Source organism: Amborella trichopoda, chromosome 2, assembly GCF_054954075.1.
Source record: "Amborella trichopoda isolate Santa Cruz 75 chromosome 2, AtrichopodaSantaCruz75HAP2 v2.0, whole genome shotgun sequence".
Classification (NCBI taxonomy): Eukaryota; Viridiplantae; Streptophyta; class Magnoliopsida; order Amborellales; family Amborellaceae; genus Amborella; species Amborella trichopoda.
This window is the reverse complement of record NC_142337.1, coordinates 5075361-5088584: the sequence shown is the minus strand read 5'-3', so window position 1 is coordinate 5088584 and position 13224 is coordinate 5075361. Positions and strand designations below refer to the sequence as shown.

At 33.7% G+C, this 13224-nt stretch overlaps 2 protein-coding genes across 3 annotated transcripts; both read left to right on the top strand.

Moving 5' to 3' along the window:
* The first annotated feature begins 2127 nt into the window (after positions 1-2127).
* Positions 2128-4703, top strand: LOC105421324 (protein PHLOEM PROTEIN 2-LIKE A1-like). 2 transcript variants are annotated; one of them, XM_011628301.3, is made up of 3 exons: positions 2128-2473; positions 3016-3135; positions 4033-4703. In XM_011628301.3, the coding sequence occupies exons 2-3, from the start codon at positions 3029-3031 to the stop codon at positions 4430-4432; spliced, it is 507 nt and encodes a 168-aa protein (XP_011626603.1). In that variant the 5' UTR covers positions 2128-2473; positions 3016-3028; the 3' UTR covers positions 4433-4703. The 2 variants fall into 2 exon arrangements, with proteins under 2 accessions (XP_011626603.1, XP_011626602.1); XM_011628300.3 differs by having other exon boundaries at positions 2130-2528.
* A 5108-nt stretch (positions 4704-9811) lies between these two features.
* Positions 9812-11172, top strand: LOC105421336 (lectin-like). The gene is made up of 3 exons (XM_020672889.2): positions 9812-10026; positions 10248-10366; positions 10974-11172. Exons 1-3 carry the CDS (start codon positions 9844-9846, stop codon positions 11035-11037), a joined length of 366 nt encoding a protein of 121 aa, XP_020528548.2. The 5' UTR covers positions 9812-9843; the 3' UTR covers positions 11038-11172.
* Positions 11173-13224: the final 2052 nt, after the last annotated feature.

The window sequence follows — 13224 nt, the reverse complement described above, 5'->3', positions numbered from 1 at the left end:
CATATCAATATTCGCATATTCATTCAAAAACATGAAAATTCTTAATGGAGTACACTCATTTCTTATTGAATTCCTAAAAAACAATATTTATAATGAATTTTAATAATTTTTTTTTTATTTTTTTTAAGCTTTACTCTGACCGATTCACCCGATTCTCGATCCGGATCGCCGATTCGCCGATCCGGATCGGTTTTTTGGGAGCCCGATCCGGGTCACCGATCCGTTTTTTAAACCATTGGAAAATACTATTATCATTGTTCAAATTAGTCAACTACAATTACTCAAGCCAAATAATATTTTTCTTTATTTCTGATTTACATAATAAATGAAATTTAGATATTTAATGAATAAAATATAATTAGGTGAAATAGAAAACGACACAAATAAATATAGTACCAAACTACAATCAATAAGAAAAACTCATTTTGTGACCTAAACTTTCAAAATAGTGTGCAAAATTTGGTAGCGTTTCAAAAAAAGAAGTCAAAATTTGAATAAGACAAAATAAGATAGAAAATAGAGACTGACTAAGGGAAATGGCGGATATGGTAAGAAACATTTGAGACAAAAGGAGAGAGTGTGCCTTTGCATAGAGAGAGAGGGCAGGTGGGAGGAAAAGGGGGAGGGGAGATATAAAGAAAAAGATATTTAAGAGGAGTTTGAGAGAGATTTAAGGAGAGAGGGATGATTGAGAGGGGAGAAAGAAATGTGATATTAAAAAACAAGAGAAAAAAAAAAGAAAGAAATGTGAGAAAAAGAAATTACGGTTGATATCATTTAATTTAAAGAGAGAGAGTTGGAGAGAATTAAGGAGCTGGGAACTTTTGGCTTTGAAATTTTTGAAAAGAGCGCAAGAGAGAGATTGTTGGAGAAATTTAAGGAGATGGAACCTTTGGCTTTGAAACTTATAAAATGAGAAATATTGATTGACCTGTTTTTTTGAAAGAGGAAAAATAAAAAGTGGGACACCTGTAATAAAAATAGTGCAGGTCTCCTTCTCGCTTAACATATAGTAGATAAAAATTATGAAAATGTACCTAAGATGTTAATTATTTAACATTTTACACATTTTTTATTTAATTTCAAATTTCTCATTAAACCCCACCAAATTTTAAATTAGAATAAGTGTTTTCAGGATCGAATGTACCACCGAATCAATGAGGTGTCTAGGCCAATTAAAACTGGTCTAACAATTGGTTGAACCGGTTTGACCAGATTTTAACAATTTTTTTTAAAAATATAATATACTAGAAAAATATTGCTCATTTTGTTTGACCAATCCAACAGGTTGAAACTGCCTAAAATTGGTCAAATATTGATTTTGATAATTTTTTATTTTATTTTATTTTATCAAACCTAGTTTTTACTTTAGACTAGAAAGGTCAAGCACATACCAGTTTAACCAATCTGACTGCCAATTCAGTTTGGTCTTGATAACTATGGTTCCAATAGTAAAAAAAGGATAAAATATTAGATACTCACATATTAAGATATATATTTTGTATAAGGCTGAGGCCCTAAACAATTAAAGTAAGACACACCTTTAAATAGTGTTGAAAGATGTTGTTTGAGTATTGAAAATCTTTGTGATTGCCCATAAGTTCATTTTTATATCTAATTATAAGATTTTAAGGTTAAAAAGTAGAGCAGATCGAGTAAACCTATGAACACTTGAAAATATTAAAAATTGACTGTCCAAAAAATCCATCACAAGATATACTATTTTCAAAACTTGAAATCCATATTATCTCTCGTCCATACATTTTAATGCGTAGATGATCTACTTAAGGAGTTTTGATAATTAAAACAACCTCTTCAATTGAATTCTTCTTACTTTGATTGTTTAGAGCCTCACCCTTTATATAAAGTTTTTCCTTTCGTTAAATTCCGCTAATATTCTGCGTGTAACTTGAATTCCTCTTGAACGATGGTGGGAGAATTTGTTCGTCCTCTCAATATTATTCACTCACCAGGCGGATGCTCAAAGCATAGTATTTGTCCTCTTCGATGATGGTGGGAGAACATGTTCGATTCTATTCCCTCATTTTCCAAGCGCATCATCAAAGCGCAGCAACTTCCCCCTTCTTTTTATCCTCTGGTGTACTTCCTATAATTAAAATTTTAAAACAGTAAGAAAGTAGCAGTTATGACCCTATATGGAACTTGAAATTCCTCATGCCTGTAAAACTCATCTTGCCAAAGCTGGCAGAAGGGGTATTTTTCCATTTGGCCAAGTGACGGCCATTTGACATTTGGCGGAAAATGCTTGGGCATTGTTTAATTCGAGAATTTTTTTAAAAAATTTTGAAACTAATCGATGAGGCTTTTACAACCACCACATTTGGAATCCTTACAACAAAAGTGATTGCGACTTATACCAAAAATAAATAATCTCTTTATACTACTCAACAAGATCATTGATGAGCTTTGGGAACACCTCAAATCAGGTGTTCCCTTGAGCAGTGGAACGCAGGTGTGGGTGCTAATCTGTCTCTCTCTCTAATCTGATATTTTCTTAAGCTGTCAAGGTGACAGTATCTCTCTCTCTCTTTATAGTAATTCTGTATAATTTTGTAAAGGAAAATTGTTTCATGCTGGCTGGACTGCATTTCTATGTGTAAAGCATCCATCTTAAAAAATGGATGTAAGTAGGTGTTCTATCTAAAAACAATGGAAATTAATGGTCCAAATATTTTTTTGAGAGACTTATTTTTTTTAATTTTTAAATTTTATTTATTTTTTTTATAATCATGATCTGCATGTTAGAGATTACATGTCCTTAAAAATTAAGTCTTAAAATCTATCTAAAAAGTAGATTTATTAAGAGGCCTACATTTCGACATATGCCGCACAGAAACGGGTCCTTTTGTAAAAGTGTGGAATTTGACACGTCCGTCACCACCTATGTTAGAGAATTTGAAGTTTTCATTGATCATAAAATGAATATATTTGGGTGAATTAGCGTTCATAGTGTTCATTAATTGAAATTCTTTACTTGTTTTTGGCTCTTTTTAGATATATTCGGTGGATGAGAATACCCGAAGGAGATTGTTTCTTTTTGTTGGCAAGGGATTTAAAGATAGTATGGGGTGAAGACAAACGTTATTGGCGTTGGATGCGTTTGCAAGATTCAAGGTGAGGAAATATTATAAGGTTTACTTGGTTTAAGGTTTTGTGGTTTTTGTAAGCAGTGTAAGAAAACAAGGAATTGGGTCGAGACATGCCACGATCCCTGAGCCCAAGTTGAGTGTGCCACTCATGATATTTTAGAAATTTAGATATTTCTTTTTGTCCTCTCCTATGATCTTAATATCATACCGTAAAAGTACTTAATGTATTGTTAAAAAAAAATAATTTTGTTTATGATAAGATGGGTACAAGTTATATAACGTGACATCCTTAATTACATAAAATAAAATTGTTTCATGCAGGCTGGATCGCATTTCTACATATGCGGTTTAAAGCACCCATGTTAAAGATGGATGCAAGTAGGTGTTCCATATAAAAGCAATGGAAATTAACGGTCCAAATGTTTTCTTGCTAGAATTATTATTTTTAGTCTTTAAAATTTATTTATTTTTTCATATTCATGATCTCTATGTTAGAGATTACATGTCTTTAAAAATTAAGTCTTAAAATCCATCTCAAAAATAGATTTATTAAGAGGCCCGCATTTCCACATATGCGGGCATGGCCGCATAGGTCCTTGTATAAATATGGTTGTGGTATTTCTTACCTTCTATTTTAGTTGGAGTAGGTAGAGTTGTTGTGTCAGTTAGGCGTTGTCAAATCTACATTGACTTATAAATTGAACGGTGTAGATTACTAAAGTTATCACCCTATGCGACTTTTCTTTCCAGATAGAATAGAATGAGCCTCAACAAATAAATAATAAAATATTAAATCTGGCCAATCTTGGTTGGTTCCTGTAAGTTGGGTGGGCTCCAAGCTCAACAGGATGCAGAGCCTGACAGAGGCAAATCCAAATGGACTCGCCTAATTTGTTTATTTATTTTTCTTCTGAATTCACAGCCGACCAGAGATCGAAATAGCCGAGCTTCTTAAAGTGTGCTGGTTTGAGGTGAGGGGAAAGATAGATGCATCATGGCTCACTCCAGGGATGGACTACATTGTGGCCTTCATTATGAAGCTCAGTGCGCAAGCTCATGGGTGGGAAGAAGAAAATGTCACACTTAGCTTTATTCTTGCCAACAAAATGAAAATGGCGAAAACACAGACACAGAACCTAGAAGAAATGGAGAGGGGAAAGTGGATGGAGATTCAGGTGGGTGCTTTTCACATTGGACAAGAAGAAAAGGGAGACTTAGAGTTCTCTATGATGCAAACCCAAGAGGGTAAATGGAAAAGTGGGCTTCTCATTAAAGGTGCGGTTATAAGGCCCAAGAATGCGAGCACAAAGTTGTGGTTATAAACCCAAGAGGGTCTGAGCATTAAGGCCCAGGATGGACTCTGTTTCTCTCTCTAGGAGGGTGAGGGCTACTAGTAAGGTCCAGCTTTTGTTCAAGGGAACGAAGGTGTACTGATTTTATATACATTTCCTGTAACCTCACTAGCTCATACAAAAGTATAAATAGCAGTTATTTCAATAAATATATATATATATATATATATAAAAGGAGTCTAGAGCATGTAACTATGAGATTACACTCCTCACAAGGAAATATAAGTATTATTTTATGTCCTTCCCTTTCTCCTGTATCCTCAAATCTCTTAATGTTGATGTGTTTACACATTGATGCGTTGTCTAGAATATAATTAGCAAGTCTCTGTATAAAACATGATTTTTTAAAAAAAAATTTGACTTTGGGCTTCGAGTTTTTTAAAAGATATTAAAAAAATCGTAATTTTTTAATTGAGCCGATATGAATTTGTATTTTATCTTTTTTTAAAAAAACTTTTTGTCTATAACTTTATTTCTTCATTAACTTAAGGATGGTGTTTCTATGAGTCAGGCCCCTTTTAAAATCTATTTTGAAGATGGATTTTTTTTTCTCTATTATTATTATTATTATTATTATTATTATTATTATTATTATTATTATTATTATATTCTCCGGTCCCAATATAATATATGCGATATATTTAAATATAATTAAATACATAAATATTTTAATTTTTGGATCGGGTCTGGGTTCGAGTCCGGATCCAGATCTAGTAGGGTTTGGCCCTAGGTCCGACCTATTGTACCCCTAGTCATTATTGACCAATATGATAGGAATGGTGGCGGAACCGACAAGTTGCCTGATTCGGTCCAAACCGGTCTGACAAACTATTGATCCTACCTTTTTTAAAAAATAAATTACTTAAGAATACCAAGTCATTCATTAAATGATAAAATTAATTAAAATTGGTCAAAATTCAAAAAAAAAAAAAACTGGTAACTTTTCAAAACTGTAAAAAATTAGGGAGAGATACAGGATAAGCAAAAAGCTACAGGTAAGAAATTATCGCTTGCAATCCAAACCTTTGAGAGAGAGAAAAGGACGGATTTATAAGGAACAACAAAAACATTAATAAATCTTGGATGATTAGGAAACTTTCATGTTATTCCTATGCTTTCCCTATTATAGATTGTCCACTTTCAAGATTTTCATGCATTAATAGATTTATTTAATTTAAATTACTTTTTGAGTTTAAAATTTAATAATCAGAAATAAAAATAGATTTTCAAGTTATCTTAAGAATTTTCAATACCAAAATTACATCCTATGATAAAGTCGAGAAGTGTGCCTATTGTTTAAAATTGCAACCTTATAAAAATCACACCCTTAATTATTAAGAAATTTGATTGAAAAGTGGCTTGAAGGGTTGAACTCCCAAACTACCTCATCATTTCTCCAGAAAACAATAGAAGCTGCCATGAATGTCACAAAAGTTATCCCCTGTAATATCATCCACTCTGCATTTGAGTCTAATATCCCATATCGTACTCCTTCCAACGCTAGTTGTTACTTCCTTGACCATGACATTTGGCTCAATAAACTTATTTTAAGAGTTCAGGAATCTGAATTTTAAGTACGCTGCCCAACCACTTAGTTCAGGAATATGAATAAAACAATATATGGAATCCTTTGTTTGTTGCATTGCTTCATACTGTGTATAGGGAAACCTAGCAGACTCGGTTGAGTAGGTTCAAATTTGGTTGAGTTACTCGGCCTTGACTATATGTACCACTCGGGTACCTGGGTACGCTGAAAATTGCCCGCGTTATGTAAAACTCAAGTAAATAACCTCGAGTTTAATAGTAGTTGGGCAAGTATGGATAACAAACCCGTATATAAAAAAAAGTGGAGCACCGCCCCCATATTTTTTTGAAAAAATTTCGTATAAAATCTTAATTTATCATATTATTTCATGGTAGACTCTCTTCCTGTTTTTCTTTCATGCGGCATAAGTAAATCCCTAACGATTTCACCGTACCTCTCCCATATCTTATCTTTTTTTTTTTATTAACTTTTGACCAAAAAAATTAGCGTTAATAAATCTTTTTATATCATTTCAACTCAAAAACTTTTTTAATGGGTGGAGAGAGAAAAATATGGTTAAAAAGGGTTTTGGATTGAAATGGTATAAAAAAATTTATTAAAATTAATTTTTATAGTCAAAAGTCAATAAAAGAGAGAGATAAAAGATAAAGGGTATGGTGAAATTGTAGAGGCTTTCTTATAGTGCTTGAAAGATAAACGGAATGAAAGTCTAATATGAAATAATACGATGAATTAGAATTCTATACAAAATTTTCTCTTATTTTATCTCTCCCTAAAAAATTCGTTATCATTCTCCCTTTCATTTCTCTCTCAAGCAAGGAACTCTCTCTACTTAATGCAACCAGATTTTCTCTCTTTCTCTCCCTTAGACACACAACGGGGGTGGGATTTCCACCCCACCTATTTTATTTCTCCTACTCTCACTCGCAAAAGAGGGTTGGAGTTGTGCCCCTTTTTTCCTCTCTCTCTCTCCACCTAGAGAAAGAGAGAGATGCTCATAGGAGAGAGATCCAAGTAAGAGCTTGAGAGAGAGATAGAGAGATATGTGGGGAGAGAGATGTGTGAGAGCAAAAGATGCATATGTGGGTGAGAGAGAAAAAAGAAGGAGAAAGAGGCATGTAAGAGAGAGAAAAGAGAGGGAGATGCGCGTGAGAGAGAGAGAGGTGTGGCCAAATATCTTTCTCACCTTCAGTTCTCATTTCATTGCATTGTTTTGTATAGAAATTTATAAAAATGGATTTAAGATATTTGATTATTTAACATTTTATACATGTTTTGATTTAATTTCAAATTGCTCATTAAAACCGACTGGATTTTAAGTTAGAATCAGTGTTATCAGGACCAACTTACTACCAAATCGATAAGTGGTCTAGGCCAGTCAAAATTGATCCAACAGTTGGTTGAACCGATTTAATCAGATTTTTATAATGTTAAGAAAATATAATCAATAGTATAAAAATATGCAATACATTAAAAAAAGGTTGCCCCCTTTGTTTGACCAGTCAAACGGGATGAAACCGCCCAAAAACATGTAATATATTAAAAATGGGATAAACTAGGTACCCTGATATTAATCAATAAAATTTCCTTACTGATTAGATTTTTTTTTTTTCTTTTTCTTTTTCTTTTTTCAATGGTAGCTAAGTATAATTTCCTTAGTTTTTAAGTGACTTCTATTTTTTACTTAACCAAAGCCGTTTTTAATTCTGTCTTGTATAAATTAATGGTAGAGTTACCTGCCCCAAAATTAAACGAAAAGATGCCATGGCCTCTTCCTTTAAAAAATCATCCAGTGACTTCTATTTTTGACTCCAAAGTCATTTTTAATTCCGTCTTAATGGATAGAGTTATCCAAAATCAAACGAAAAGATGTCATGGCTTCTCCCTTTCAAATTTCTTTTTCAAAAAATTACAAATAAATCCCAAGACTAGACTTTCTATGCAAATTACCCCAACCAAATTTTTTTACAAATAGTTTTGCGGTAGGTAACACTACCCACTAATTTATATAAAATAAAATTAAAAAAAGACTTTGATTAAGTCAAAATCGAAATCACTTTTAAAAAAAAGGAAATTATACTTGCTACCATTGAAAAGAAAAAGAAACAGAAAATATATCCATGAAAAAAGTTTATATAAGGTTGCAACTTTAAAATGTAGATTTACAGATGCACCTCAAAAATCCATAAGAAAATATTTTAATGTTGAAAAAACCTCGAATTGATCATCTCGACATCGAGATGAATAAATATGAAAAAAAAAAAAAAAAAATATTTTGAGTCATAGAAGTAGTGCATCCTAAAACATATTATCTAAACCGTTCATTTTCAAGATTTTCATATATTTATATATCTACTTTATTTTAACCATTTTTGAAGTTCAAAATTTTATAATTAGATATAAAAATAGATTTTCAGAGAATCCTAACAATTTTTTATACCAAAATTTCAATTTATGATCAAATTTGAAGGTGCGCCTTAATTGGATTGTTTAAGGTTGCAACTTTGTAGAAACCACACCCAATATCTATGGGGCAAGCTTTCTATGCTCTCCCTACAATATAGAAGTTCTATCCTCCCCCTACCATCCAGCCGTCCAATTTTGATCAAGAGAGCCGCTCACTGTTTGATCTTAGATCCGATGTTTCAAAGTATTTTATTTTAGTTTTTTTATACAAATTATATGAGTATAAAATTTGGTACGTGTCATCTTCTCATTGGGGTGTACTTATAAAAATTATTAAAAATAATTTTTTGATAAAATATAATAACCTAAATACCCTTTGAAACTTTCAGAGATATTTTGGTCATTTTATTTTAATGAAAATATTTATTTATATTTTTTTTCTAGTGCCAGTTTAATAGATGAATGGATGTCCAAAATTTGATGTCAAAACAGTTTATAGAAAAAAATTAAAAATAAAATAGTGTAAAGACATGACATTGTGATTGGGGCAATCTTAACCCTCTATTCAAAATGGACCGTTGGATAAGGAGGAAGATAGAACTTCTATACGATACGGAAAACATAAAAACTTTACGCCTAGCTATTAAGTATACGATAGGGACAACATGCTCCGCGTCGTCTCCACCCTCTCTACTGAGCGAGAGAGTCAAGATTTCCCCTTCCTATGCTTGTATGAATGTTGACTAAGTTGATTAAGTAACGGTCCATCTCAACCATCCAGCTGGAGAGCAAAGGGTATACATCTGTTTATATGTCTGCATTTTCACCTTCTATTCTATTCAATATTATACAAGTTTAGGTAAGCAAATATACAAGTGCAGGTAAGCAACCTTTATTGATTAAAAATCAGCAAACCCCATTTTAACAGGTTATTAAACTTATTTTTTACTCAGGACTAGACTAGTCAAGGCATTTATTGGCAGTTCGACCAATCAAACCGTCAATTCAATCCGATCTTTATAACTACGGTTCAAATAATAAAAACATGTAAAATATAAATAGTCACATATTAAAAAATACTTTGTGTATCTCGAATTCCTCTTTCACATTTGGTGGAAAATGCTTGGGCATTGTTTAGGTTAAGTGCAACTAGGTAATTTGTCATAGTTAAAAATTATATTGGGTCATGTAAAAATTTATAAGCTTAATTTACATGGTAAAAATGTGTTATAAAATTCAAAAATTTTTTATTTTTGAATTTTGAATATAGTCAATATCACTCTTACAGTCACCTCATTAAATCCTGTCAATGACTACTAATATAAAAATAAATGGTCTATTTTGTGTACTTTTCCTCATTATAAATATTGCTCTTGCCCTATTGTAGCAGCCTACACTTGGTGCTATCTCTCAAAAATATTTCAGAAAAATGAGACGCGGGTGCTTGGTTCCCATTGTTCCCCCTATTTCGAGAAAGGAAGAGAGCAGCAAGAAGCAGCCGCATAAGTATGAGGCCATCTTGGCCGAGGCAGACTCCCATGTACACCACGAGACCATTGATGAGCTTTGGACACTCCTCTACTCTGGTGTTTTCTTGAGCAGTCGTAAGAAGGTGTCTCTCTCTCTCTCTCTCTCTCTCTTTCATCTGGTGTTTTCTTAAGCAGTCTCTCTCTTAGTTCTGTAAAAATTTTGTAAAACTAGGAATTTCACAAGTGCATCACCTACGTGTGAGAAATTTTTTTTTCCCTTAGTCATAAAATGATAATATTTGGGTGAATTGGGCTTCATAGTGTTCATCAATTGAAAATCTGTACTTGTTTTGGCTCTTTTTAGAGATATTGGGTGGATGAGGAATCCAGAGGAAATTGCTTCATTTTGCATGCTAGGGATTTAAAGATAGTATGGGGTGAAGAGGACCGTTATTGGCGTTGGATACCTTTGCCAGAATCAAGGTGAGGAAATATTGCAGGTTTTAATTGGTTTAAGATTTTTGTGGTTTTCTTGTAAACAGCCTAAGAAAACAAGGAATTGGATCGAGACTCAAGAGGATCCCTCGTCCAAGTTGCGTAAAATAAAATTTAAAGATAAGACACTCTTGTTCGATATTTTAGAAATTTAGATGCTTTTTTTTTTATCTTACTCTTTATATTATACTGAAAAAATATTTAATGTACCGTTCAAAAAAAAAGTTGTGTCCGATAAGACGGGTGTCTAAGGTGGCATCCTTAAATGTATAAATACGGCCAAGGTATTTTGCACTTTTTATTTTAGTTGGACCATTTAGAGGTTGTGTGTTAGTTTAGGCATTGTCAAACCTACATTAACCTATAAACTGAATGGTGTAAATTACTAAAGTCATCACCCTATATAACTTTCTTTTTGGATAGAATAGAATGAGCCTCAACAAATAAATAATAAAATACAAAAACAGGCCAAACACAGCTGGTTCATGTAGGTTGGGCTGCAGGCTCCACATGATGCTGAGCATAAGTGACTAAGGGAAATCCAAATCGAATCGCCCAATATATTTATTTATTTATTTTTCTTTTGAATTCACAGCCATCCAGAGATCGAAATAGCCGAGCTTCTTAATGTGTGCTGGGTTGAGGTGAGGGAAAGATAGATGCATCATGGCTCTCTCCAGGCGTAGACTACATTGTTGTGATGCTCTCACGGGTGGGAAGCACAAGATGTCACACTTAGTCTCCCTTGTGCCAACAAATGGAGAAAACACACACACAAAAGCTAGAAGAAAAGGAGAGGGGAAAGTGGATGGAGATTCATGTGGGTGGAGAAGGAGTAAAGAAAGACATAATTCTTTATGATGCAAACCAAAGACAGTAGATGGAAAAGTGGACTTTTCATTAGAGGTGCGGTTCGGTTATAAGGCCCAGGAAGGGGAGCATTAAGCGGGGATACCCATAACTAAGAACATCATAGCTAGAGTTGCAGTGTACAAGTATTGAAGAGGTCTATGCATGCCTCTATTCAGGACTGTTCTTGGACAATAAGAAAAAGGTTGGCGCCTATCTCCATATTACAAACTTGTCTATTAACAGGTTTTCGCATGTGTTCACATATTAAGGATAAGACGCTCGTGTCTGATATTTTAGAAATTCAGACATTTTTTTTTTTACCTCTGTTTTTTATATTATATTGTAAAATTACTTAATGTCATCTAAAGTTTACTTCCTTTCTCGATGGAGTATAAATATATGGCGTTTGAAAGGCCAAGTTAGAGTTTGGTGATTTTGACACTTATATTCATATCAGATACTAACACATTTATCAGTGTCTATGAAACACAATGGCCTATCATGTTTTTAATTTTATTGGGTAAACGGAAGGCAAGAATAAAAGAAGTAACAAAAAAGAAAAAATATACAAATAAGATGCATAAAAACAAGGGTTTGACACTTGGCAGATTCTACTCCACACCGTTGAGTTATTCAGCCCGGGTCTCCAACAAAAGCAACATACACAATTGGGCCATATAAAATACTCACAAAAATCATTTATTTTATTACTAAATTGCTAATAATGATTTATTAATATATTCCTTTATGATTTTTGTGGTTTAACATTTTTAAAATTCTACCCTTCTTTTATTTTTGCAAATACTGTAGTTTTATTTTGTAAATTTGAACTGATAAATATTCAGGCTACTCCACTCGGACTCGGGCTTACTCATCTCTGGCACATGCCAAATTCTGATCCATGACGAGTTTTTGGCCGCTGCTAAAGCTAGACCTTTGAAAACTGCTTTTTATTTTGCAGAAATATTGGGTTGATGAGGAATCGGGTGCCAACTGGTTCTTGGTGTTTGCAAGAGACCATTCGATTGTTTGGGGCGATGACCATCGTTACTGGCGATGGCTTAACCAGATGTATAAACTCGCACTCATGGACACATACCAGAACAATACGAGAGAGATGCTCAAATCATTTGCCACAACCGCCCATATTTGAGTACCTTGACAAAATTCTTGAATGGTCCACCTTCATCTAGGGTTGGCAATTGGGTAAGCGACCCCACTAGGTCCAGTTTTGCACCCAATGGTAGTGTCTTGGCCCATTCAATATTGACCTGATGCTAGTCTAGTTCGGGTCCAGTTCTAATTGAAATCCTGTCAGGTCAGGTTGGGGTCGATCCGACATTGTATATATTATATATACACATTACTAATATTAAGTATACAATAGAGAATATATTATCATATGTTTTTATATTTTTATTTATGGATTGGACCCATCCCTTGGACCCGGATCCAAGTGCATATCCAACTTATAACTAATTAGGTCAGCTTGGACCAGACCCGACCCGAACCCATTCCCACCCTTATTGCCATATCTATCTCTGTCACTTATTACAGAGCTTGGAATGAATAAGTGCCGCACCAAGTGAACATTAGAATGTTTGTGTTCATGTGTGTGTGTGTGAGAGAGAGATCTCTATATGCTCTCCGGCCATGAAATTATTCCAATAATATGTATTTCGCTATAATGTAGTTATCCAAATATTGAAGTGGTAGAGTTGATGGCTAGATGTCACTGGAAAGTTGGAAATTGTTGGGTTTATGTGGCCTTTAAAGGCCTTATAAGTGTGTAATAAAAGACATTTGTTATAGTGGAACATAAATTCAGTGGGAGTGTGGTCTTTCGGGGACCATATTAAGCAAACGACGTTTGCTGATACTGGACTGCGCTTGACGATCTAGGCCAGTCGGTTGCGAAAACCCCAAAGTACCTGCGCATAGAGAATAAACCGAGAAGGGTTCTGGGTTATCCCTTGATGAGGTCGGAGCTTATG

Bases quoted from the DNA above. Each gene is read 5' to 3' on its own strand.
- LOC105421336 (XM_020672889.2), top strand. From the start codon at position 9,844: ATGAGACGCGGGTGCTTGGTTCCCATTGTTCCCCCTATTTCGAGAAAG. The intron at 10,027-10,247 runs GTGTCTCTCTCT...GGCTCTTTTTAG, and splicing joins TCTTGAGCAGTCGTAAGAAG to AGATATTGGGTGGATGAGGA. The intron at 10,367-10,973 runs GTGAGGAAATAT...TTGAATTCACAG, and splicing joins ATACCTTTGCCAGAATCAAG to CCATCCAGAGATCGAAATAG.
- LOC105421324 (XM_011628301.3), top strand. From the start codon at position 3,029: ATGAGAATACCCGAAGGAGATTGTTTCTTTTTGTTGGCAAGGGATTTA. The intron at 3,136-4,032 runs GTGAGGAAATAT...CTGAATTCACAG, and splicing joins ATGCGTTTGCAAGATTCAAG to CCGACCAGAGATCGAAATAG.